The 24,505-nt window shown below is 35.0% G+C and overlaps 1 protein-coding gene across 2 annotated transcripts in view; it reads left to right on the forward strand.

Moving 5' to 3' along the window:
• LOC145687471 (uncharacterized) overlaps positions 1-24,505 on the forward strand; it is a 303,707-nt gene that overhangs the window by 277,720 nt on the left and 1,482 nt on the right. The window contains exon 6 of one of the 2 annotated variants that reach the window (XM_081761014.1): positions 17,208-17,450. The exons of the other annotated variant lie outside the window; for it this stretch is intronic. Coding sequence (XP_081617140.1) covers positions 17,208-17,422 — 215 coding nt within the window. The 3' untranslated portion in view covers positions 17,423-17,450. Of the gene's footprint in view, positions 1-17,207; positions 17,451-24,505 lie in introns of those variants that run through there. 2 annotated transcript variants of the gene reach the window in all.

Raw genomic sequence — 24,505 nt, forward strand, 5'->3', positions numbered from 1 at the left:
GTGACGTATGCCACAATCACAGTTTTCAGCAATTGTTGAATAAAAATCATTGTAGAATTTCAAATATTGCACTTGGAAACGTGATTCTTGTATCAAAACACGCATTAATTATTCCAAATTTATAGAGTATGTGTTGTTGTTAGATATAATGTCACAACTTTTAGTTTTTAATAATAATAATAATAATAATAATAATAATAATAATAATAATAATAATATATTAATACACTAAATTTTAATCATAAATACTTCCCTCATTTTAAGAAATTCTGTTACTACTGTCAATAGTTTTCGTTCCTCCTCACACAACTTGAATATATTAGATTGGCGCTAATGAAATGTCTGCTTTGACGTCTGGTGGGAAACTCACCTCAGCAACACAGTTAAGCGATAGATTAAGGTCATTTATCTAACGTCATAAAATCAGTATACGTCCATCAAACAGGCTAGAGTACCCAGTCAGTCAGGAGGGAATGATTGTTGAACAGGGTCGTGTGAACGTGTACAATGACGAGTGATTTTCTTTACGAATTTAAACTAGGACATTCTTCCCAGCAAGCCGCAAAAACATTAACAGTACTTTTGTGCCACGAGTAGCAAATAAATGTATCATGCACCGTTGGTTTGCTAAATTTCGTGACACAGCATTGGAAAATGAGCCTCATGGCCATCGATCAACATCATGTTCGGATGATCTCCTTAGGAATACCGTAGAAGATCCTGAGAAAAGTGTTCGTGCCACTGCAGACGAGTTAGTTCATGGTCCAAATCACTATTGTTCGGCGGCTCTGTCGGGAAGCTGAAAAAGTTAGACTCATGGATATCACATGAGTTGACACCGGCCAACAAGAATCATTGTCTGTAGGTGTGTGAGTCAGTCCTCTGAGTGTAAGGAATAACCGGGAAAGTTGCCGACATCGGATTGTCACTTTAGATGACTTCCAAATTAAACTTGTATTGTTGTTGTTTGTATGATGATCTATGAGGGAGTTGATTCATCGACTTTCTCAGGCGAAATGAAACTATCAACACGCGGATCGTTACAGTACTAAACTCCATGCACCGCAAATTTCCCAATGAGCATCAAGCAATGGTCAATAGAGATGGTGCCCTCATATTACTCGACAATGCTTGCTTACATGTCGCGCAAAGAACGATGTAAACTATTCTTGAGTTGCAGTAAAAAAAAAAAAAAAAAAAAAAAAAAAAAAAAACTAATCCACTGTATTCCCCTCACATTTCCCATTGACTACCACCTCTTGCCGGCACCTCCATTATTTCTTGGGGTTGAAGATGTTCCTTGGTGATTGGATGGTATAACGTGCAGCTGAGAATTTCCTCACATCGCAGACTCCAGATGCGAATCTTTTGGCACGGAACCCAATCGTTGGCTGAGCGATGCCAAAAATATATATTTGGAGACAGCGACTATTTTGATTAACCAGGAATTGTAGTTTTAATTTTTGGGCTTTGGAAATATTAAAACTATTTATTATTTGTGTGTTTTTTTTATTATTATTTTATTTTACAGAGAGTTACAATAATAACACAAGCGATATGTAGTTACAAGAAAACTTTTTTTTCTTTACGTGAATCTTCAGTCAAGAAAAGCAGCGGTTTGAGCTAAAAACAATAGAAAGCTGAGTAAGTAAGGTTAACTGAATAGCCATAATGGATTACCAACAAAATGGTTCAGACGAAACATTAACCATAAGATTGCACATATTCAGAACTTCAAACTTTAATTAACACTTCGACCTTAACAGGAAATGACTCACTTGGCACTTAGGGTGGACATTTCATTCACACGAACGTCTGAATACTCGAAGTATCGCCGGAAATCCGAACAACTCGTATGGGTATCTTAGTTACACTACTTTTCATGGGTGAATGAAGTATCAACCCTATTTTCTTTCATTCCATATCAAGTATTAAAAAACGCTAAAAACATCTTTTAATTATTTTAACTATAAATACTAAATGTCATCATGGATTTGACTCCCATTTTTTTTTTTTCTTTCTTTCTTTCAAATCCACCAACTCCTAGTCTAGATCCAACAGCCGTCCATAGCATGTTATTGGGAATATATTCCCGTCAAATATGAATGGAAAAATGGAAAAATCATATTGGGTCTCAGGGCGTCAGGGAGATTAAATTTTGTAAGTTTTGTCCCATTCGGACAACTTTTAGGGAGTATGCTTTCCGTATCAAAACAACAATAGCAAGTACGAAAGGATATTAAAGCGACTTGCATGATGGTATGGTTCAAGATAAAAAGAAAAAGAAGAAATTTATACAACAAACAAGCTTTTACTCCAGCCAACTCCTTAGCTTAATATAAATCGGAAAGGAAGAGTTGGCGCTGTAAACTTTAAGTATTGGGGAACTTTGCTGTCACTTTTCTCTTCAATTTTTTCTATTTACAGTTTTTACTTTTGACAATTTAACTGTTTGTTCAGTCTTAGTACACTGTTTTACATTTTCAATATGTACACGCGCTGCTTCTCACTCATACTTACATTAACAGTGTGAAAAACATTTTTACTTAAAACAGGCAATTTCGGCCATCTTGGCACTTGCCACTTTTGTACATATTTTTTATTTAAAACAATTTTTAGTGATGTAGCCGACCAGGCTGTTAGAGCTGCGGATTAGAAATATAATAATCTCGCAAGAACTTCAAGGCAAGACAAAACTCCTTGGCTTGTATGTTGCGTCCAAGGCTTGCTGTACAGTCATACAATGATACTTCCTTCTTCCCTAAATTAGTGAAGAGTGAAGCTAAAATTAGAGTATCTTCAAGTGTTATGTTTTCCAATGAAGTACTGCAAAGTGTTTCTTCAGTTGGACGCTGGCAGTTACAAGAAAAGCTTATTAAAGATAGCGTGCTGCTAGCAGTTCTTCAACTTCTAACGGCCTCGGTTTTTTTGAGTAGGAAGATAGTTTTTTTTTTTTTTTTTTTTTTTTAACACTTTCGGCGAAGTGAATTCCCAAATAAGAAATCCGTTAAGCAAGTAAAAGGTGTCTTTTTTTTTTTTTTTTTTTAACCAATACAAAACATGTTCTAACATAGTGCCAAACGCTTTTATTTTATTTTTATTTCTTTCCTAATGCAGGGACTAGAGAAGTTCAATGTTTAAATTTTCAGCTCTTTTAAATCTAAGTACTCCAAATAAGCAGAACGTTAAATTGTATTTTAAGAAATTGAATGCGGAGTTTACATTATTCTGCTTAATATGATTACGTGCGTAATAAGGAAGACAAATATATGTGCATCTAATAAGAATTATTTTACTATTAGACAAACATTGAAGGTTTTTTGTCTGTCCTCAATATCATTATCATTTATATGAAGAAAATTTTATAATGCTAATAAAAAGAACGGAAACGGTATTTCCCATATTTTTGTTTAAAAGAATTCATTTAAAAACAAAATTATTTAAATCAATTTAACCTGAATTGAACGCTTGTGGCCACAAAAATCAAGACCAGAGTCATCCAGAGTCTAAGTCCAAAAAATTGAACTTAGATTCGCCTTTCTAACTTGAAGGGCTCGTGATGTACTCAATTTTTTCAATAAATTTTTACCCCCTTACGATACGCATTCAACCAAAATGACATAGTAAAAATCGAATTTGAGGTAGGTGAGAACTATATTCAAAAACTCACTTGAAAAGTTCATTTGTTTTTCTACTTTACGATCACCGACAACATTAACTTCAAGTATATCATTAGCATTAATTACTAAAGAAAAGAATATTAAATTTCAAAAGAAATTCCGCTTTAAGAAGGGTAGTTTAATAGTTGCAAACGTTTCATTACTTTCCAGTGAATGAATGCTTTCTCAATATTTTTTTCTTTTTCTTCATAATGCAATCAAAACTTTTCAACTAGTTTTAAAATATGATATTGTGAAATAACCTTTATGTTTTACCACCTTTATTTCTCCAACCACAAAACTGCATCTTACAGATGTTTTGTATAGAAGTAGATTAATTAGGGTTGAAAATTACTTATTCTCTATCCTAAACTTATACCTCAGCAGCAGAAATTTATGTTAAAAATAATAGCAAAATTGAGTAACTATTCGTACTATAGAAAGCCGAAAAGCTTTCGATTTACAATTCACAAAGCTGGAAGCTGCGGATGAGGGAATCTACTCATTTGTTTCTAAGCTGAACTATTGCATTCAGCTACCCAGCCTTTCTCAGCTTTGTAAATACAGTTTCCACCTTTAATATAGTAGTATGCAGGAAATCTGTAGAAAGAGGCCTTTGGATAGTCTAAAGAAAAGTAAGGAGGATAACATTAAATTAGATTTTAGAAAGGTACTTTTTAATCCAAACTATTGGCTCTGCAGCGTATCATACAATGGAGAGGTTTTGTTTCTATGACGATGAATTTTTAGATTCCATCTGCAAACTAATTATTTATTAAAAGCAAGTGAACGCTACAGTACTCGCCGAAGAATATTGCAAATTGTGGCCATGTTATCTTAAAAAAAAATAAAATAAAATAAAAATCAGTAATATTCAATACAATCAGTATTATCCATTCCGTATAATGAGAGCCGGCTTCACTATATGTGCAACACATGCATTTACACGGGTGGCAAGTTTCGAGGGATGGCAAAATTTGTCATTACTATATTATAGCCTAGGCATCGGGGCTTAAAAATTGAGTTCTAAGGGCAAATCATGTAACAATTTGGCATCCGATATTTTTTGAGTATATACCCATCACTGATCACAAAAACGCCGAATGCCAGAAAAAATACCTCATGGGAGGGGAGAGAGAGAAGGGGAAAGCCGAAAGTTTAGCCGTTTCTATTATTCACTGTATCTTCGTAACAATTGGAGCTAGAGCATCCAAACTGTTTTCATTTTGTTTACCTAATTGTTTTCTACAATTTAATTCTAGTGTATTTTTGAGCTAAATATAATGGTATTCTTGTTATTTTCAGTTTTACTCAGTATTGGTTGCGCGTGACAGTTTTTTAGCCACAGATTATTTACAAGAGCGAATTCGGAAAAATATTTCCTCTAAAAGTTTTTCGCCATGTTATGCTCTTTCATAAAATGTATGCTTATATTAGTGTAGGACTAAGAGTGCCTGAGTTATAAGTGACATTATTTTGTCATGTGCGAAACTGATCATGGCACGGTCCAAGAGTTACCTTCCCACAAACGGTAGATATTAGCAGCTGATGATGATTTATATATATATATATATATATATATTTTGTAAACGGCCATTATAAACTTTTTATTTGTGTTGTACTTTGGTTCTAAATTCAACTCTTAAAGATGAACAAAACAGGAAAAGATTCCTTTATCTATAATAAAATGTTAAGAATTATGTAATTTGTCTGCGAATTCGTTTTATGTGCTGAAGACAGTTTGACTTACATAATGAACTTCCTCATTATGTAAATCTTGCGTTGACAGATTTCTTCGTCTGAACGAAATTCCGACTTGTACATGAACCCCAGTTTCTGGGTCATGGCATGGATCTACGTCACTTTGGGTAACAACCTCAGCAAAAGAAATTGTATATAACCCCACGATATTTCCGGGATAAAAAAAAAAGAGCGACCAGAGATTACATCGTCGATAGTCTCAATGTAACTAAGTTATTTAAAACAATTTTGTCTTGAGACTTCGAACATTAAATTCTACATCAGATAAAATTTGGAAAGTCACTGTTGTGTCAATAAGGACTTGGGCTGAGATTGGACCTGGAGTGACTGTCGTGGGACAATAATCTTCAACAAGAAAATCAGGTATGTGCTTAAGAAATCTGTCAACTGCCAAAATGTCTCTACACATAAACCAATTCACAAACATCTCATGACTTCACTAAAATTAAATTCAATCACACATTTGAGGCTTGTATCTTTTATTCACGCCTAGAATTTCCTAGTTTATTTAATGTTACGTAACACTTCTATCAGGAGTATAGGACGGAGTCGGTTATGTTTAAGAAAGAAAACCTCTCGCAATGTACCCCCATGAGGATAAACCTTAAGCATAACCACAATATATATACATATATATATATATAATCTTGTCTGCCTGCAAGTATATAATCCTGATGATTAAAGTCTGTCTATAGTCTAATTAAAAATATTCATTTTTAATATCACTTGCGGCTCTTTTCGAAAAATAACCCTTGTCAAAACACAAAATTTCTCTGCAGAATGAAAAAAAAGCTTTCTCTAGTGCACAGTATGAGAAACTCTTCAAATCTGTTTCTTTATACGTGTCTCTGATACCTTCTAGAACATGCACAAACATAAAGCTTTCTATTCATTTTTCTGAAAAAAATCTTTCGAGGAGGGTTGTTTTCGCTACAAGTCCTTCGATTTATGTACTACAATAGTACTGAACGAAATAGAGCATGAACTAGATTTCAAAATTATCTTCAAGAGAGAATCATGAACAATTTGCCATCCACCTTTTTATATATTACCTCCTTTCCTTCTTAATACTTACTCTAACGGTAAGAAAAAAGCAAAAAATATGATATAACACACTTTATAAATGATCAATTTTTAAACTGTTAAATCTTATTTACAGAAGAAGCACTTGCCTATTATTAAGATTGTGTACAGTTGCTATAATACAATAAATCTATAAGAAACGTAATAGAAGGAAACCATATACTTAAGAAATCTCTTCACAAGAGAACAAATTATTTGATTTCTAGAATTAGTTCTCAGTAATGTTATGCCACTCTTACATAAAAGTAACCAAGAAAGTTCTGTCACTTTTTCAACCGCCACTTTTGAACATCGATATGTCACCTAAGACGTACTTGAAATATCAAAATTAGTCCCTTCTGCCAACGTTCTGGAAGGTCATGGATTCCATCGCGGTAGAACTTGGTGGGCCGTGAAGCGAAGAAGGTATCAAGTGAATTTTGCACCATTACTAGGGATTTGAACTGGTGTCCTCTACGGTGATTGTCCAAGGAATGAAACAGGTGACAATCGGACAGTGCAATGTCCGGGGAGTATGGCGGATGCAATAGTGTTTCCCATCCAAGGCGTAGAATGGTGTTCCAGGTCATTCTAGCCAGGTAGGGCTTAGCATTGTCCTATAACAGGAGGGACCCCTTTGCGATTCAGAAGTGCTGGCTCGAGAGTTTTGAGTTTTTCTTGAACGTGGCTCAACTGCTGACAGTACTCAGTTGTATTGATGCTCTGCCCAGCTGGTAGCAGTTCCCGATGCACGTTACTGTGAGCAGTCCACAAAACACAAAGGAGGACCTTCTTCTGGTGCAGTGCTGTTTTCGGCTGTTTTAGAACCGGTTCATTGATGCTAACCAATGATAAAGGCGCCGTGGAGGTTTGTGCAAATCCCGCTTCTCATCATATGTCAACACCCTGTCCAAAAATGGACCCTTCCTCAAACGAGACTGCAAAGAAACAAAGGTTTCTGCTCGCGTTGCCTTCTGGTCCAGAGTCAAATCATATGAGACCCATCGACCCAACTTGCAGTGATTGCCAAGTTGATGGAGGTACTGCCGAATAGTTTCTGCACTCACACTGAATTGTAGTACCAGTTCCTCACATGTCTGGCCACTGTTCGCCTCAATTGCTCCCTGAAGATCTTCATTTTGTACATGTGTAGATCTTATGGTACGTGGTACGTCTTCGAGTGTTTCGTTACCGTCGTTAAACTTGTTAAACCACCGCTGCACTGTTCACGTAGTCACGACACCCTCACCAAAGGCCTGGCATTTCTTCCACTCCGCTGCAGCGGCGTTTGACCCCAGTTTGAACTCGTACAGCATACACGCTCTTATGACATTCTATAGAGGTTCCATGTATACTCTGTCCTTATGCAAGTTCGCGGTGTAACTGAAGTGCCACAACCAGGTAGTATATTGGATATATTCACATCAACAACTGACCTTCGCCTTATCTCCATTTGCATTCAACTCACGGTGTAAGGGCCAATTGAACACAGACCTCCACAAGAAACGACAGAATTTTCTTGTTCACCTTTATATTTCGAAAAAGATAAATAAATTTGTGATGTCTTTAATGCATCATTCAATCTTCATCACTCTGTTCATTAACTGATATTGAATTTTTAAACTCGCTCGCACAACTACACATTGGAGTGCACAAGAAACCGCGATTCTTACATTTGTATTTCAAACTTACTTACTCAAGTTTCTGACAGCTACAAATGATAATTTCTAAACGAGCCTTGGGAATATTCAGGGCTGTAGTCGAGGGTACACGACGGTACACGCCGTTTTACCCTCTGCTTAATCCTAGTCATTAGAGTGTACCTTCTGCTTCAAAGGGTATATTTTTTCTACTTTCGTTTCATTTATATTTATTTAATCGGGCCATGCCTACAGTGATAAAGTGACTGTATCACCTTTCCAACAAACTTAAAAAGTTCATTACTGAATTCTCTGTCTGTGTCTGTCTGTCTGTTATTTGCAGATTTTTCAATTTTGAGCCCTCTATTCGATAGAGCATGATAAACTCACTGAGAAAGTGATGGAATTTTTCGCGTCACTCTTGCCGTTCGCGAGATATTGGCCCAAAAAGTGCCGGTTTCGGGAGATTTAAGGAGCCATATCTTGGGAACCAAGTCATAAAGAGATGATATTGGCGTTGATCAATACCTAAGAAGATAGTGATCATTCTGGTACCAAATAGTAACAGGTGGCCACTGGCAAGTAGCTTCCGGAGAAGACTTGATCAAGGTTAGTGTCACGTCTTATATTTTGTCGAAGGTTTTCATTGTTACTAGCTACTATTATTTGGATGCTATTATACAGGAAAGAATTAAAACACAAAATTGTTAGTTTTAGGATCAGCTGGATAGATCGATGCAAAATTGAGCATTTTTGTTCTGAGAGGATATCCAAGCGTTTTGAAGGTCGATAGCTGTGACATTTCAATTGCTTAAAACCTTGTTCTCTGCTGAAGAGAACCAAACTTGTTCGATATTTTTATACTAAGGTATGAATATTCTCAATATCACGCCAATGTTAATACGTAACTTTGAGCAGTACAAAACTTATTAATTGAAAAAAAAAGATATGTCTTAATGATTTTATAGAGTTAAATTTGCATACAATTTTCTTACTTCGGGCGCGATTTTTTCTGCTCCTTGAAGTGAGTTCGTTTCTTCACCATATTTACACCAATTTATGTTATTAATGTTATGTAAGTAAGGAGTGTCATCCAGAAAATAGCGTGAAATGTTTTTAGAGTATAAAACAGTAATCACAAACCAGCGTATACCCTCTGAAAATTTTAGGACTACAGCACTGGGAATATCTTAGTGTTTTCAAAACTGGCTTCAGAATTTGGTCATCCAAATACGATCCGAAGTCTTCTGGCCTTGGTAGATCAATCTCACAATTATCAACATTTCCCAAATTGCTGTTTGGTAATGGGATCTCTTTATATGTTGTTTCAGAGCATCACTAGTTGGAGGTAATTTTTCCAGGCTGCATTTTCCTTAAAGTAGGAGCCTAGCTTCATCGCAAATCTTCGTATTAAAATTGAGGAGCTTTGTGAAAAACAGTTCTACAGATTCAATAGCGTTTGCTGATAAAGGAATCTGTCCTAAGGAAAATAAAAAGTCACAATTTTTCTGACATGAGTAAGTAGACAGTTCTTGATCTTTGATGTTCCAACTGGATATGACATTATGTCGCATACAAATGCAGCGTCATAATCCATTACCTCTCTTCTCATTCTCACTTAACTGGTGACAAAGGTGGTGAACTGGAATAAACCTTCGTGTCTTTTAAATCCTGCCATCATGTACAATTCTTTACAAGAAATTCTGTCATAATGGTGTATCAACAGCAGTATTACATCAGTGTCTTTACTCATCACAACAATTCGTTCTGAATTGTGATTCATAATATGAAGTATCATACTAGAATTTGCTTCTTCAAGATTTTGAACATCGATCTCGAAGTTTGACTTAACAGTCTTTTGATCTTTAAAACTACCGGAAACAACAACAAAAAGTTCTGAAGGTGATAATTCCAGCAATGCATTGTCTACGTATGGTCTATTTACTCAGAGAACTATGACATTTTACTTTCCCTAGGACAGATTCCTTTATCAGCAAACGCTATCGAATCTGCAGAACTATTCTTCACAAAGCTCCTCGAGGTTAATGTGAAGATCTGTGATGGAGCTAGGCTCCTACTTTTAGGAGAATGAACCTCGAGATATTATCTCCAACTAGTGATGCTGTGAAACAGCATATAAAAAGCTCTCATTACCAAACAGCAATTTGGGAAACGCTGATAAGTGTGAGATCTATTTACCAAGGACAGAAGACTCCAGATGGTTCTTCGGAGAACCAACTTCTGAGATCAATTTTGAAAACTCTCGAAGATATTTCCAAGGCTTATTTATAGATTACCATGTGTAGCTGTCAGAAACTTGAATGTGTAAGTTTGAAATGCAAATGTAAGAATTGCAATTTCTTGTGCACTGCAATGTGTAGTTGTGCGAGCGAGCATAAAAATTCAATATCAGTTAATGAACACTGTGATGAAGAATGAATGATGCATTAAAGACATCACAAATTTCTTTATCTTTTTAGGATATAAGAGTGGCATAACATTATTGAGAGCTAATTCTAGAAATCAAATAATTTGTTCTCTTGTGTAGAGATTTCTTAAGCATATTGTTTCCTTCTACTACGTTTCTTATTATAGATTTATTGTATTATAGCAACTGTATACAATCTTAATAATAGGCAAGTGCTTCTTTTGTAAATAACATTTAATAGTTTAAAAACTGATCATTTATAATATGTGTTAGGCATATCTTATTTTTTGCTTTTTTTTTTCTTATCGTTACAGTAAGTATTAAGAAAGAAAAGTGGTAATATATATATAAAAAAAAAAAGTGGATGGCAAATTGTTCATGATTCTCTCTTGAAGGCAATTTGGAAATCTAGTTTCTGCTCTATTTCGTTCAGTACCATTGTAGTACATAAATCGAAGGACTCGTAGCAAAAACAACCCTCCACGAAAGATGTTTTCAGAAAAATGAATAGGAAGTTATATGTTTGTGCATGTTTTAGAAGGTATCAGAGACACGTATAAAGAAACAGATTTGAAGAGTTTCTCATACTGTGTACTAGAGAAAGCTCTTTTTTTTTTTCATTCTATAGAGAAATTTTGTGTTTTGATAAATGTTATTTTCCGAAAAGCCCCTCAATTGATATTAAAACTGAATATTTTTAATTAGAGTATAGATAGACTTAATCATCAGGATTATATACTTGCAAGCAGACAAGAATACATATATATTAATCATCAGCAGCTGCTAATATCTACCGTTTGTGGGAAGGTAACTCTTGGACCGTGCCATGATCAGTTTCGCACACGACAGAATAAAGTCGCTTATAACTCAGGCACTCTTAGTCCTACACTAATATAAGCATACATTTTTTGAAAGAGCATAAAATAGCGGAAAACTTTCAGGGGAAACACTTTTCCGAATTTGATCTTTTAAATAATCTGTGGGTAAAAAACTGAAAGCACGCGAAGAGACTGAGTAAAAATGAAAATAACAAGAAAATCATTATATTTAGCTAAAAAATACACTAGAATTAAATTACAGAAAACAATTAGGTAAACAAAATGAAAACAGTTTGGATGCTCTAGCTCCAATGGTTACAGGGATACAGTGAATAATAGAAACGACTAAAATTTCGGCTTTCTCCCCCTCCCTCCCCTCCCGTTAGGTGTTTTTTCCCGGCATCCGGCATTTTGTTATCAGTGATGGGTATATATTCAAAAAAAAAAAAAAAATATCGGGTACCAAATTGTTACATGATTTTTGCCGTTAAACTTAAAAAGGAGAGCACTGTTTTCAAGTTGATGCCTAGACTATTATTTAAAAATATTTCCTGTTGGAAACAGAGTTCATGATGATAGTAATTAAATTTACTAAGCTGACTTTCTATTTGAATACTATATTCATATATAATGTTTAGATCATATTAATTTAAGACCACATGAACAGTACTAAATGAAATGGTCAGACATATCCCAGCATGAATTGCTTGGTTGTTTGGTCAAAAAACAAAAACTCAATCCTCGAACAGCAGCGAACACCTGTTCCATTTATTTAGTTATTAGTTTTGATATGAAAACTAGACTTGTTTTTGTCATAAACAAGTTCTTTAACATTGAAGGTGGAAACAAGGTTTATTTTTTGAATTTCTAACATATAAAAGGAATATCAAGAAATAAGGATAACAGAGCTAGTTGCACTGGAATCGCAAATTGATATATTGAGATAGAAGGTCGATATTGAATTCTATAAAAAGGATTACTATCTTTGCTCTGCAGGTATGTTTGCTTTTATCTTTCACTAACATCATAGATTATTATTTAAAGGAAAAACTAGACACAACGAGATTGTAGTGTTTAGCCCTTTCTGAGTACGACTGCTCTTTCCCTCCCCTTCATTGTCCATGCTGGGGTAGCATACTTAAAATCGTGGCTTTTAAGATTTGTTCTTTCTGGATAAAGGAGAGGAGCGGCAAATGATGCCACTGCACGGGGCGTCAAATTGCCTAGGGATGGCCCTGTGTATAATGAAGGAAGAGTTATAATATAGTTTAGATCAAAGGCGACTCTTGAGAGAAGTCGCATCAGTAAAAGTTTAAATGTTATCATTACAAGCCAAGGGAAGAAATCATGCATAATATACTAATTCTTGTAGAAAGTTTCTAAAGCTGCATGAAACTTTTTTCCCCTTAGCTTGTAGGAATAAAATTCAAATTATTTTATGATGTGACTTCTCTTAAAAATTGCAACTGGTTTAGATACCATAGGCATCAGGGGCAGACTGGCCAGGGCCGCTAAGCCGCAATCGCGGCCTAGGCCCTCTCACAAAAAAAAAAAAAAAAAAAAAAAAAGTGAAAACAATAAGGAAAGAAAGAGAAAAGCTAATTCAGAAGGAAGCTAGATAATTCAGTAGATCATTGGTAATTATGCTGCCAACACCCCCTCAACCTCTTCCATCAGTAAGTAAACATTTTCAATAGGGCCCTTTTGTTACTGGATTTGTGACTAGGCCCATCTTTCACTCTGGTCTTTTATTATTGGAAACTGATTTCAATATATTGTATTAGGCAGTGGGGCCCTTCTTTCATTACATTGAGCAGTTGGGGCCCTGGGCTCTTTTTCATTATGTTGGACAGTTGGGCTCTAAGCCATTTTTCATTATGTTGGGCAGTTGGGGCCCTCATCGTTGAAGTCTGGGGCCTGGTTTGTAGCTGGACCCATATGTAACCACAGGCTGTTTGGTTCTTTATATGTTAACACATCTTGTAGATCTATATTTGGTAACTCAAAAATGAAAAATCAGCGCATTTTAAAAAATGTATTTACTTTTGCCTAGTCTAAATATCAAGTTCATTTAGAACAGAAAACATGCTTCGTTTTTGAAATTATCCTCTGGAGCTTATGGTACAGTGTTGACATGGAATTTGTTTCGCCAGCATAAATACCATAATTCTATCCAGCTTTGGAATAAAAGTGTTCTATCACAATCATGTCCAGTAGGCGATAATGACAATAAAGTACGAGATTGAAAATAATGGTGTAAGTAATAACTACAGTAGACCCAAAATAAACGCTGAAGCAAAGAAGGATATATCATCTCTCTGTAATATTAATGTAAGAAATCTGCGAAAAAAGCAAGTAAAGAAGAAACGAGCTGTGATTAAACGGATATTTGAAATTTTGTTCATTGGAAGACAACACTTAGCTTATAGGAGAACAGGAAACACTGAATCTGCTTATAAACTGGATTACAGAAATATCAACTATCAACTTACGGGATCATCCTGGAATTGGTTTTATTAGTGGCTGAATATGATGCTGGGAGAGCATGTTAAGGAAGCTATATCGCTCAGTAAACAGTGCAAGAAATTGTAGCAACATCGTGGAAATCTGAAAGGTCAGGAAGAGAATCGTCAATGACTTTTCTATTAAAAACGTTTATAAATATACTACTCCATATTATTAAACAGTTATTGCAGAAGAAAATAGTGGAAGATATCAAGAAAGTGGGTATTTTCAGCATAATGGTTGATTCTACCCAAGATGTTTCAGTGCTCAATCAGCTGGTTATAGTAATTCACTATGTTATAAACGGTCAAATATTTGAGAGGTTGTTAGCAGTTGTTGTAAACAATGACACTACAGGACAAGCAACTTACAATGAAATCAAAAGAGTACTTTCAGCCAACATTGTTTCGATATCTGATATTGTAGGCTGCTCTTTTGATGGAGCTGCTAACTTGAGTGGATGCTATAAAGGAGTTAAAACATTACTGGAAACGGATAATCCTGAAATCATTTACACAACCACTACATGACTCATGCTCTTAATTTGTTTATGACAAATTCAAATGAGCAGATCCCTGAAGCTCCAAACTTATTTGGTGTGGTTCAAAGCTGTCTGAATCCTACAAAAGAATGGATGCTTGGAAGAAAATGATTGATGCAAGCCACGAGGGACACGACAGACTACTAAAACCTCAAAGTTGGTGCAACACGATGGTTGAGCAAAATCAAGGCACTGAATGCGATAATCGACACTAACGAGTTTCGCTATGAAACAGAAAGCCAAGACGAGGACGACTATCCACCATCATCATCATCGTCAAGATTCCGTACATTTTTATTGTTCTTCAGTGATATTGTACAGAACAGACGCTTTAATGCGAAATCAAAATTTCAAGCTGAGACTGTGCTAAATAAATGGACAGAATTTAACACTGCAATGATGTGCTCTGTGTTTCTGAACTTGTTTACAAAAACGGAGCCTGTTTCAAAATACCTGCAGTCTCACGGATTGGACTATCTTACGGCCTGGAGACTTGTAGACAATCTGCAGCAGCAGATTCAGAAGAAAATGGGAGGCGAAAGGAGATATATGTTTAATGCTTTACGAAAATACAAAAATATTTTGTGAGAAGATAAATGAATAGCTTGCTCAATCTGGTTTAGAGATAGAAATGAAAGAAGACTATCCGCCCAGAAAAATCTCAAAGAAGAAAATGCCAGGAGAGCTTGCTGCAGATGAACTGGGAAAGAACTTAAATGTAAGTGAATATAATTTATTCAAAATAAAAAACTTCAACGAAATTCTGGATACAGCTGCTACATGTGTCAGTGATAGATTTCAGCAACCAAAAAATTTCTGTCTGAACTCAAACGCTGGATCCCAAGCACTTTTCGGAAATCACGAAAAATTGTGTGCCTGCCGGAGTTTTCAGAGTTCTTGCGAAAAAAAAAAAAAAAAAAAAAAAAACTAAATACGATAAAACAGGAGAAACTTTATAAAGAGTTGCAGCAATTCTCTGTCATGTATGACACTATATCACAAAACGTTCTGCTTTTTGATAATCCTGAAGAGAATAATGCTCCTGAATCCGTAGAAGACGAAGATGATTATGATTATGCAACTGAGCCTGCTATGCGAGATGGAACGTCTTTGGACGGATTTCACGGCAAGAGTGATAATGAAGTTGTAAACACTTTGTGTAAAAATTGTTTGTCATGTGCAGGGAAAATTTTGTACCAATTTCTATGTCAGTCTAGTTGTTTTAGTAATTGTATACAAATATGCGTTGTCTTTACCATGCAATTATGTATTCTCTACATGGCAATTATGTATTTCTTTAATGGAAACATGCAACGTTTTATTTAGATGATCTACTTCTTTTAAACATTCTGCATGTTTGCATGTTGCGGTCTGTCTATAATCGGAAATTATTAATATTGGAAGGATCGAAAAGAAGCGATACATTTACCGTATTTTACGCAGATGTATCGTACACTGTATATTTTGTAATAACAATGAAAAACGTGCATAGCATTACAATGTGAACATAAAGAAATATAATGTAAATGTATCATACTGACACACTACACGAACAGAGGCAGTTGTTGAGTTAAACATGAATACAATACAGAAACTGAGGGTAGTAGTGGTCTACCTCACACACACACACACAAAATCAAAAGTTCAAAATGTCTTTTTTTTTTTTTTTTTTCGTATTTTCACGACCCAACACGGCTCAATGGTGTTGTTGAGAGAAAAGTGGGAATTAAAAAAATAGATAGAGGCAAGTGCTAAATGGCAATAATGTTTTCTTTCTTAATTTATCACCCAGATTTAGATGATTGTATAGGCAACAAAATTACAGTATGCATATGAGAGTAATTATTGCCAATTTCCAACCCTGTGAGTGACAAAAATGCAGAAAAAAGGAGTCAGACGTAAGGCAATTCATAAAGATTTAATGTCATTTTTTCGGACTTTGGAAGACAGTCTAGATTTCTGTGACCAGAAGTATATCATCTCTTCTTTCAGATAAATCAGACTTTTGTTTTTAATTATTTAGTGTTTAATCTTTTTATCGTTTATGTTACTGATTGATTTCTTGTTGCTATTCTTAAGTACAAGTTCAACTTTATTACTTTGTACTTTCAACTTTATTGTACTTTGAATTTTTCTGAGAATGGAGATTTTGCTAAGAAGTTATCATTTAAAATTAAATGGTAGACTTAAATAGGTATGTGAAAATCTTTCGAAGTATTTTTTTATATTTATAAGCTGAATCCAGTATTGTAACGGTATTCTTTTGTATATTCGGTAATTGACTGATGTTCTCCTATGTGTGTTTTAAACAACATGACACGAAGAAGCAATACATGAATAATATTATGAATAATATGATATGATATTGGAAATATAGTTATATAGTTTATATCATTCGTTCAAATCATTATCTGATTCTTTCAACTAATAGCACCATACATTCATATGAACATTTAATTACTTTATATAACTAGCAGTTAAAAAGTCACAGAGGGAGTATGGGAACAAGAATCTGTAGGCTAATACTAGAATCTGCTCGAAAATAGCTCCATGCTTAACAAAACTGCATGCAAAAGCTTACTTTCTCCCACCATAATTATTATAGTAGTACTGTTGAAATAAGAAGCATATTAACATCACAAAAAATATGGGAACTACAAGCCTTTTGACCTCTACTATACTTCTTTTGAAATTATTTTCTGTGGTAATATTAATTATCATATTATTACTTAAATAAACCATTTTACTTAATCTGTGAATATTGTTATGCAAACACATCTTTCTTTCTTTCAGATTCATTGTGGCAGAACGATTCCTCTTCAAAGGTGACAACGTTTGATGCCTGTCCTATTTGTAAGAAAAAATTTGCTAAGTCGACCTCCATGATTCGCCACATTCGATCTGCTCATGTTGTTGGAAACAACGTACCATGTCCTCGTTGTGGCAAAGTTTATAAAAACAAGTATGCCATGTGGGCACATCGTAGCCAGTATCATCGAACTGCTTGAATACGAAAATTAAATGTTACTTATTCTATTTTGGAAGTTTTATTTCTAATTGTTGTAGCATTTTCAGTCCATTTATCCTTTCTCAGTTCATATTGTTCAATTTTGTAATAATATTGTTTAGGATTAAAAATGCAAGGCACCAATAGTACACGCTGTTTCAAAAAGAATATACCTATTTCGAATGCATATATTTATTAAACTTTAAGATATACGAATATGAAATTTTACACACATATTTACGAACCTCTCAAGTTCAAATTACAGTTCAAAGTTCAAATTACAGATGTTCAATATGTCCTCCATCAGCGATACGAACAATATCACATCGATACTCAAATTCCTTCCATACTCGGGCAAGCATGTCCTGCGTCACTGATGTTATGGCAGTACGGATCCGGTTCTTCAACTCCTCCAGGTTCTGTGGGAGTGGTGGTACATAAACGTTGTGTTTGACAAAACCCCACAGGAAAAAGTCACATGTTTCAAATCCGGTGACCGTGGAGGCCAGCTGAGACATGCTAAGTCGCCAGCTCCTTGACGACCAATCCAACGGTTCGGTAGAGTTTCATTCAGATATTCACGCACTTGGCGACTCCAGTGAGGGGGTGCCCCGTCTTGTTGAAAAATGTTGTCTTCGTGCAGCCTCGGAGACAACCAGTTTTGTATGCATAGCGAGATACTGCTGACTGTTAACCGTGTTTCCATTAAAGAAGAATGGGCCGTAAACAGATGATCGGGATATCGCACAAAGCACATTGACTTTGGGTGAATCTCGTACATGTTCAATGACTGCATGTGGGTTCTGTAAGCCCCAAATTCGAACATTTTGTTTATTTACCTGACCACTAACACGGAAAGTCGCTTCATCACTGAACACGATACGTTGTGCAAAAGTGTTATCATTGTCAATACCATCCAGAATCTCGTTACAAAATGCCACGCGTTTGCGTTTGTCATCAGGACGCAGAGCTTGTAACAGCTATAACTTGTACGGCTTCATAACCAACCGACGTCTCAAAACACGCCAAATTGTTGTTGTCGGCCCTTGTAACTCCCGACTGGCACGACGAGTTGATTTTGAAAGACTACGTTGGAAAGCAGTTTGAATTCGTGCAACATTTTCTTCAGGAACAAGAGGGCGGCCAGGACTCTTTCCTTTACATACACATCCTGCATCTACAAACTGTCGATACCATCTGCGAAAGTTCCACCCATTCGGAGGATCAATTTGATACCTCAACCTGAAACGTCTTTGCACTGTAATCACGGGATTGCACTTCGCAAACTCGAAAACACAAAATGATTTCTGCTACGGAGTAGCCATTTTAAACATATGACGGTTACCAAGCAAAACAGAATACAACTGACATCTAGCGGCTATTTATATAAACTAGACTATGTATTCATTTCTCCAATAGCCGAGCCGAGGCGCAGCGATCGATAGTTTGGACAAAATAATTCTTCGTAATAGGTATATTCTTTTTGAAACAGAGTGTATAACAATTACAAAGATGTACAGATTGTTAATTCAAAAGTATATTAACATAATTACCCCTATTTTTCACAAGCAAAATTGATGGAATGACAACAAAATTTCTCTCACATTGAGCAAAAATATCTAAATTACAAATTGGTATCCCGTTAGCGATTTTTCTTTAGTGCGAGGTAGAGATGAAACTGAAGCAAGCTACCAGAAACATAACTATTAATAATACCTTGCAAAAATTATGAATTAGAATCTTGAAACGTCAATTTCTCAGTTCTATTAGATCTAGTTCATGGGGAATTTATTATATGACCCACCGGGAAATGTAGAAGACAAAGTAAGCTATAATGAGCCGAGGCAGGCGAGTATCGTAGACGATTAGGTTTGAGTGTCTAAAGTAAAGGCCCGAATAGTTGCTAATGGACACTAATGGACACTATTTATAATTAAAAAAATAAACACTGACCTTACAATAAAAACAGGTTAACATTCAAATTATAGCCCTTCATATGTCCAGAACGGCACATATCTTTTAATTCACAGACAACTTAATTAAAGTTTGTACCTCATCTACACTCAGTCCGGTGGTTGACTATCTCAAGTTTACGTACTAAAAATGAAAAAGGGGTTAATAAGATATGAGTTTGCAAACATTAGGAGAATATTTTAACTAGAAGGAAAAAATATACAGAAATGTTTATTGTGCCCCTCCCCCTGAAATTCAACTAAACCAAATAAAAAATGTCGACCAGTGTAAATCTTTTTTTAAAAAAAATATAGAAAAAGTGGTGTAAAACTGTAATCAATCAATTAAAAAGTATAAAGATAATTAATGAAAGAATTTTCATTTTTGAACGTCTGTTGTAGTTATAGTGTGTAAAAGTAATGCAAATTTACGTATAATTTTCTCCCTTTATTTATTTAATTTTGTTCCCATAGCCTGTAGAAGTGTCTTTCTATTTAATGTCTTTCGGTGCCGAGTATTCAAATTTACTTGTAAATTTTCCAAATTGTAGTGTCTTTAAATTTAACTAGCAGCCAAACCCATATTATTTTCTGGAAAATAGACTGAACTAAGATCACACTGGCTCGTTTACACTTAGGGAGAGATACAGAAGTATCAAAAATGCTACCTACAAGCTAATTATGTCACTAATATTACAAGGATGAAACATAAGTCTTGCAATATTCTGATACACAACGTAACAGTACAATACTATGTACACAGTACAACATGTTATTGTACTATGTGTATTACAGTCAATAAAAACAGGTTAACATTCAAATTATAGCCTTTCATATTGGAGAGTCTGCAGCCACTTCCTGCTAGTTCCGCGATTTTACCTCGAGTCCTTAGAACCAAAGAAGTCAGTTACAGCTGTTTCCACCTCCTGCTCGTTGGTGAAGCATTATGATTTCAGGAAATGTGCCATGGACTGAACCAGGTAGGAACCTGAAGCGGGAAGGTCAGGCTTATATGCTGGATATGACATCAGTTCGATACCGTCAAGTTGCTGAACTTTTTGTCGCATTTTTCGAGCTAAGCGTGGTTTTGCATTAGTCTGTTGCAGCAAAGCACGTTTTCAGTTTACCAATCTAGGATACCAATGGAGTTTGTTCTTAAAGGTCGTATCATTAATGCCGACTTTTATTCCAAATAGTTGGAGCTGATGTATGCTGTATTACGTCAAAAATACCCTGTATTGGTGAAACGAAACCGCGTCCTGCTGCAACAAACTAACGCAAAACTACATTCAGCTCGAAAAATGCACCAAAAATTCAGAAACTTGATAGTATCGAACAGATGGCGTATAGTTCTGATCTTGCCGCTTTTGATTACTACCTCTTTCGGTTCATAGCGCACTTTCTGAAACCATGATACTTCACCTAAGAGTCTTCATCCCGGCGAAATTAAAATACCGCTAATTTTACAGTAATTATGTGATATTTTCAAATAGATAAAAGATAATCGAAATGTGGAATAAGAGCACCCTAGACAATATTATTTTACATGAGAAACCGTTATCACGACTCATTTATCTGCTTTCGATTTCCAGCCATTTTGAAAATCGGCATTTATTTTCGCGTTTCTAAACAGCTGAAAACGGAAAGCCACTAGGTGACTTGTGATAACGGTACCTCACGCAAAATAATATTGTCTAGGGCGCTCTTGTTCCATATTTCAATTATCTTTTATCTATTTGAAGATATCACATAAATTAGCGGTATTTTAATTTCGCCGGGATGAAGACTCTTAAGAGCAGGAGGTGGAAACAGCAGTGATTGAATTCTTTACCTCTAAGAACAAGACGTAGTGTCGACGTGGAATCGAGGAACTGGGAAGAAGGTGGTTGCAGCCTGTCCAACACGAGGATCTACACTTTGAATGTTCTGCATTCATTGTATTTAATAAGTACTGGTATTTTGTGTACCAGAACATTGCAACACTTATGGTTTATCCTTCTATTTGAAGACGTGTTTCTTCACAATAAGTACATATAAAAGAAATAATTCATCCATATATTATAGAAGAATTTTACATGGTGTCTAGTTTGATATTACAACATAGGAATATAGATTTTACTGTTAAACGAACTACAAAGTTTGATATACTCGTATATTCCATTCACTAGAAGATTAAAAGTGAATTCAGTTACAGTAAAGTTAATCAATTTCGTTTTCTTAATGTTATAAGCGCCGTGTTTTTATGTACACTTTTTTAAATATCAATTGTGTATATGTGTGTTTAAGGAAGAGAATTTTAAGTTTTTTTTTTTTTTTTTATTTCTTCGTGCGTTTGTATTGGACTTTGAACATGAGGTTTCTGAACTTATTGTTACCACATGTAAATTTATATATGTAAAATAAATAATTACAGTAAATAATTTATTGTTTTCCATTTAGTTTCACTGTGTCTGTAGTTTCTGTGGGCATTGATTTTAAAGTAAGTGAACTTTTCTAAGCATACTTTCTGTGTGTATTTCTATACAATGTACCAGGAGGAAATGTAAATTACTATACATAAATAGTACATTTAAAAAATGTCATATGAAACTTAGTTTCGAGAAAAGAAAAAGACAAATAGGTGGTTTACTTATAATTAACTTCTCATACATCTCAAGATCATGGGATAATTGTCTTGACATTCCTGCCTATAACAGATGCTTAAGAAACCCTTCTGCTCACCCGAAGACACGCCTCGCACGTTGAGGAGAGAACTGTGTACATGAGTTAACAGCCATCATATTGTCTTTCATACTTTGCGAACCCTGATAGATCTGATTGAATTAGTTGCTCAGGGATGTCTGGTTTTACTTTGTATATTTCATATTTTGTCCATACCCAGATGATGTAATTCATGTGAAGTAAATCTGGTAATCTGGCCACTGTAGGCGCCACGACGTCTAATCGAGCTGACATGGTAGTGTTGATATAAATATAGTCACTTCCTATGTTGAATTTCCTGGAGCCCCGTTTAATTGAGTGTGCATCTGTTGTTGTATACCGCACAACCGATACTCCAACGCAAGTGGTAACGTCTCAAAGAAGGCAAAGAGGTTGCTTTCATTTAGATTATTTTCCAAGATGATTGGTCCAATTAAGATTAGTAACAATGGTACACCTGACACTTACTGAAAATCGTCGCTGGACTGCGTTGTGAAAATCGTCCTCGGATCAGCTCAATTATGCGAATTAAAGTCATCGTTGGAAACGTTCCTACTAAGTGTGGCCTTACGGTGCGTAAGATCTCAATTCACTTCGAAATCAACATTCCAGAGATTTTGGTAGGTCACAGGTATGTTACGCTCTTTTCCTTTGGCTTTCCCTGGCATATGTTCTTATGACATTTTATGGTGTACTAGTGATATAGAATGACTCACCTTCCAAAGTGTTTGTATTTCCTTCCAAATACACCATATATTTACGAGATTTAGGAACATGTAAATGTATGTAGGATTTAATGCAACTAGTTTTCGGAGTAACTAAAATAATAATAATAATAATAATATAATAATAATAATAATAATAATAATAATAATAATAATAATAATAATAATAATAATAATAATAATAATAATAATAATAATAATAATAACGAAGATTTTTATGCCTAGATATAGTACCTTATTTCACTACGAATTAATACAGTGTTTTCCATTGTAGGATCTTTGCTTTTAGTAGACATAAATTCGATTTAAAGTACTCGCTGAGCAAAACAATAAGTTTATTGTAAAAATTATTAACGTGTAACAGTTTCGCCAACTATTCATTTGGCTTCAAGATAGTGTCTGATGAAGCCAAATGAATAGTTGGCGAAACTGTTACACGTTAATAATTTTTATAATGAACATATCGTTTTGCTCAGCGAGTAATTTAAATTTGATTTATGAATTAATATTCGTGAAATATTCCGATAACCGTTAATTTCTAGGAAGGTAGGACTGAAAAATGTCTTTTAGTGAACTTTTATATTAAAAACTTGATAGCTATCATGTCTTTCCACAAATATTAATGATTTTGAAATAAATTAAATTTTGCAATAGATGGAATATATCAATGAACTAATAAAATAAATGATAAATTTAATAGAGCAAAATTTCTCAAGACAATTTATGAAGTTTTTTTTTTCTTTGTAAGAAATCTAAAAACATGTCAATGTATCACAGGGACATATTGCTTTATTATTTTTTTTAAATGTAAAATGGCTCTCCGTCTTAAGGAACAAATGTTGAGGTAAGGTTAAATTTATCATGTTATTATGTCTTTCTTGACAACGAAATTGATGTTAGAATTGTCCACAAATATTGATTTATTGTTAAATAAATACTGCAACATTTTCGGTAGAGTCTAATAAAGTCCGGGATTTAGCCTTTCACCTATTTATTTACAAAAATAAATCTCTATAATGGTTTTATGAAGTTTCTTTGTAATACACTAAATGCTTTCAGAATTCAGTGAGTCCTTGGTACACACAATAGTGGGGTCGGAAATACAGATCAATTTGTCTTAGGTTATGACTGGAACCCCTTCACTCGTTGCAGCCTCCAGGGTAGGTGATTAGAAGGAGTATCCTTTGCCCACTGCGGCCTGGGGAGACAATTATGGGATTTTTTTTTCCATGGCTCATTCCAGCCCCGGAAGAAAGGTGGTTATAGGATATTTCTTTCGATCACTGCAGCCTTCAGACATAAGGATTAGAGGGATTCTCCTTAACCCACTGCGGCCCCTAGACAGAGGAGTTGGTAGGTTAAAGGTCAGCTGTTAATTGATACACTGTGGGTCTTGAAGTCCTCTTTTATGGAGGGGAGGTTTTCCTCTGATCCTTCTTCGTGTCCTCTTCATATCCGCCTTCCATCGTCTGCTGGTGTTTATGTTTTGAACAAAGTATCGACTGTTGACATGTTTTTTATAGTAGTTGTTTACACGTAAGGGTATGGAACCTTACAATATAGAGTTTTAAGTGACTTACATGGTGTATTTCATAGGGCATGGGAAATTCCTGAATTCTTTAACTGAGTATCTCCACAATATGGAAAGCATTATCATCTAATACATAAAATTACATATAGAATTTTAACAATATTTCAAAAGTGTAC

This window comes from Thermobia domestica, chromosome 1, assembly GCF_964235325.1.
Source record: "Thermobia domestica chromosome 1, izTheDome1.hap1.1, whole genome shotgun sequence".
In the NCBI taxonomy this organism is placed as follows: domain Eukaryota; kingdom Metazoa; phylum Arthropoda; class Insecta; order Zygentoma; family Lepismatidae; genus Thermobia; species Thermobia domestica.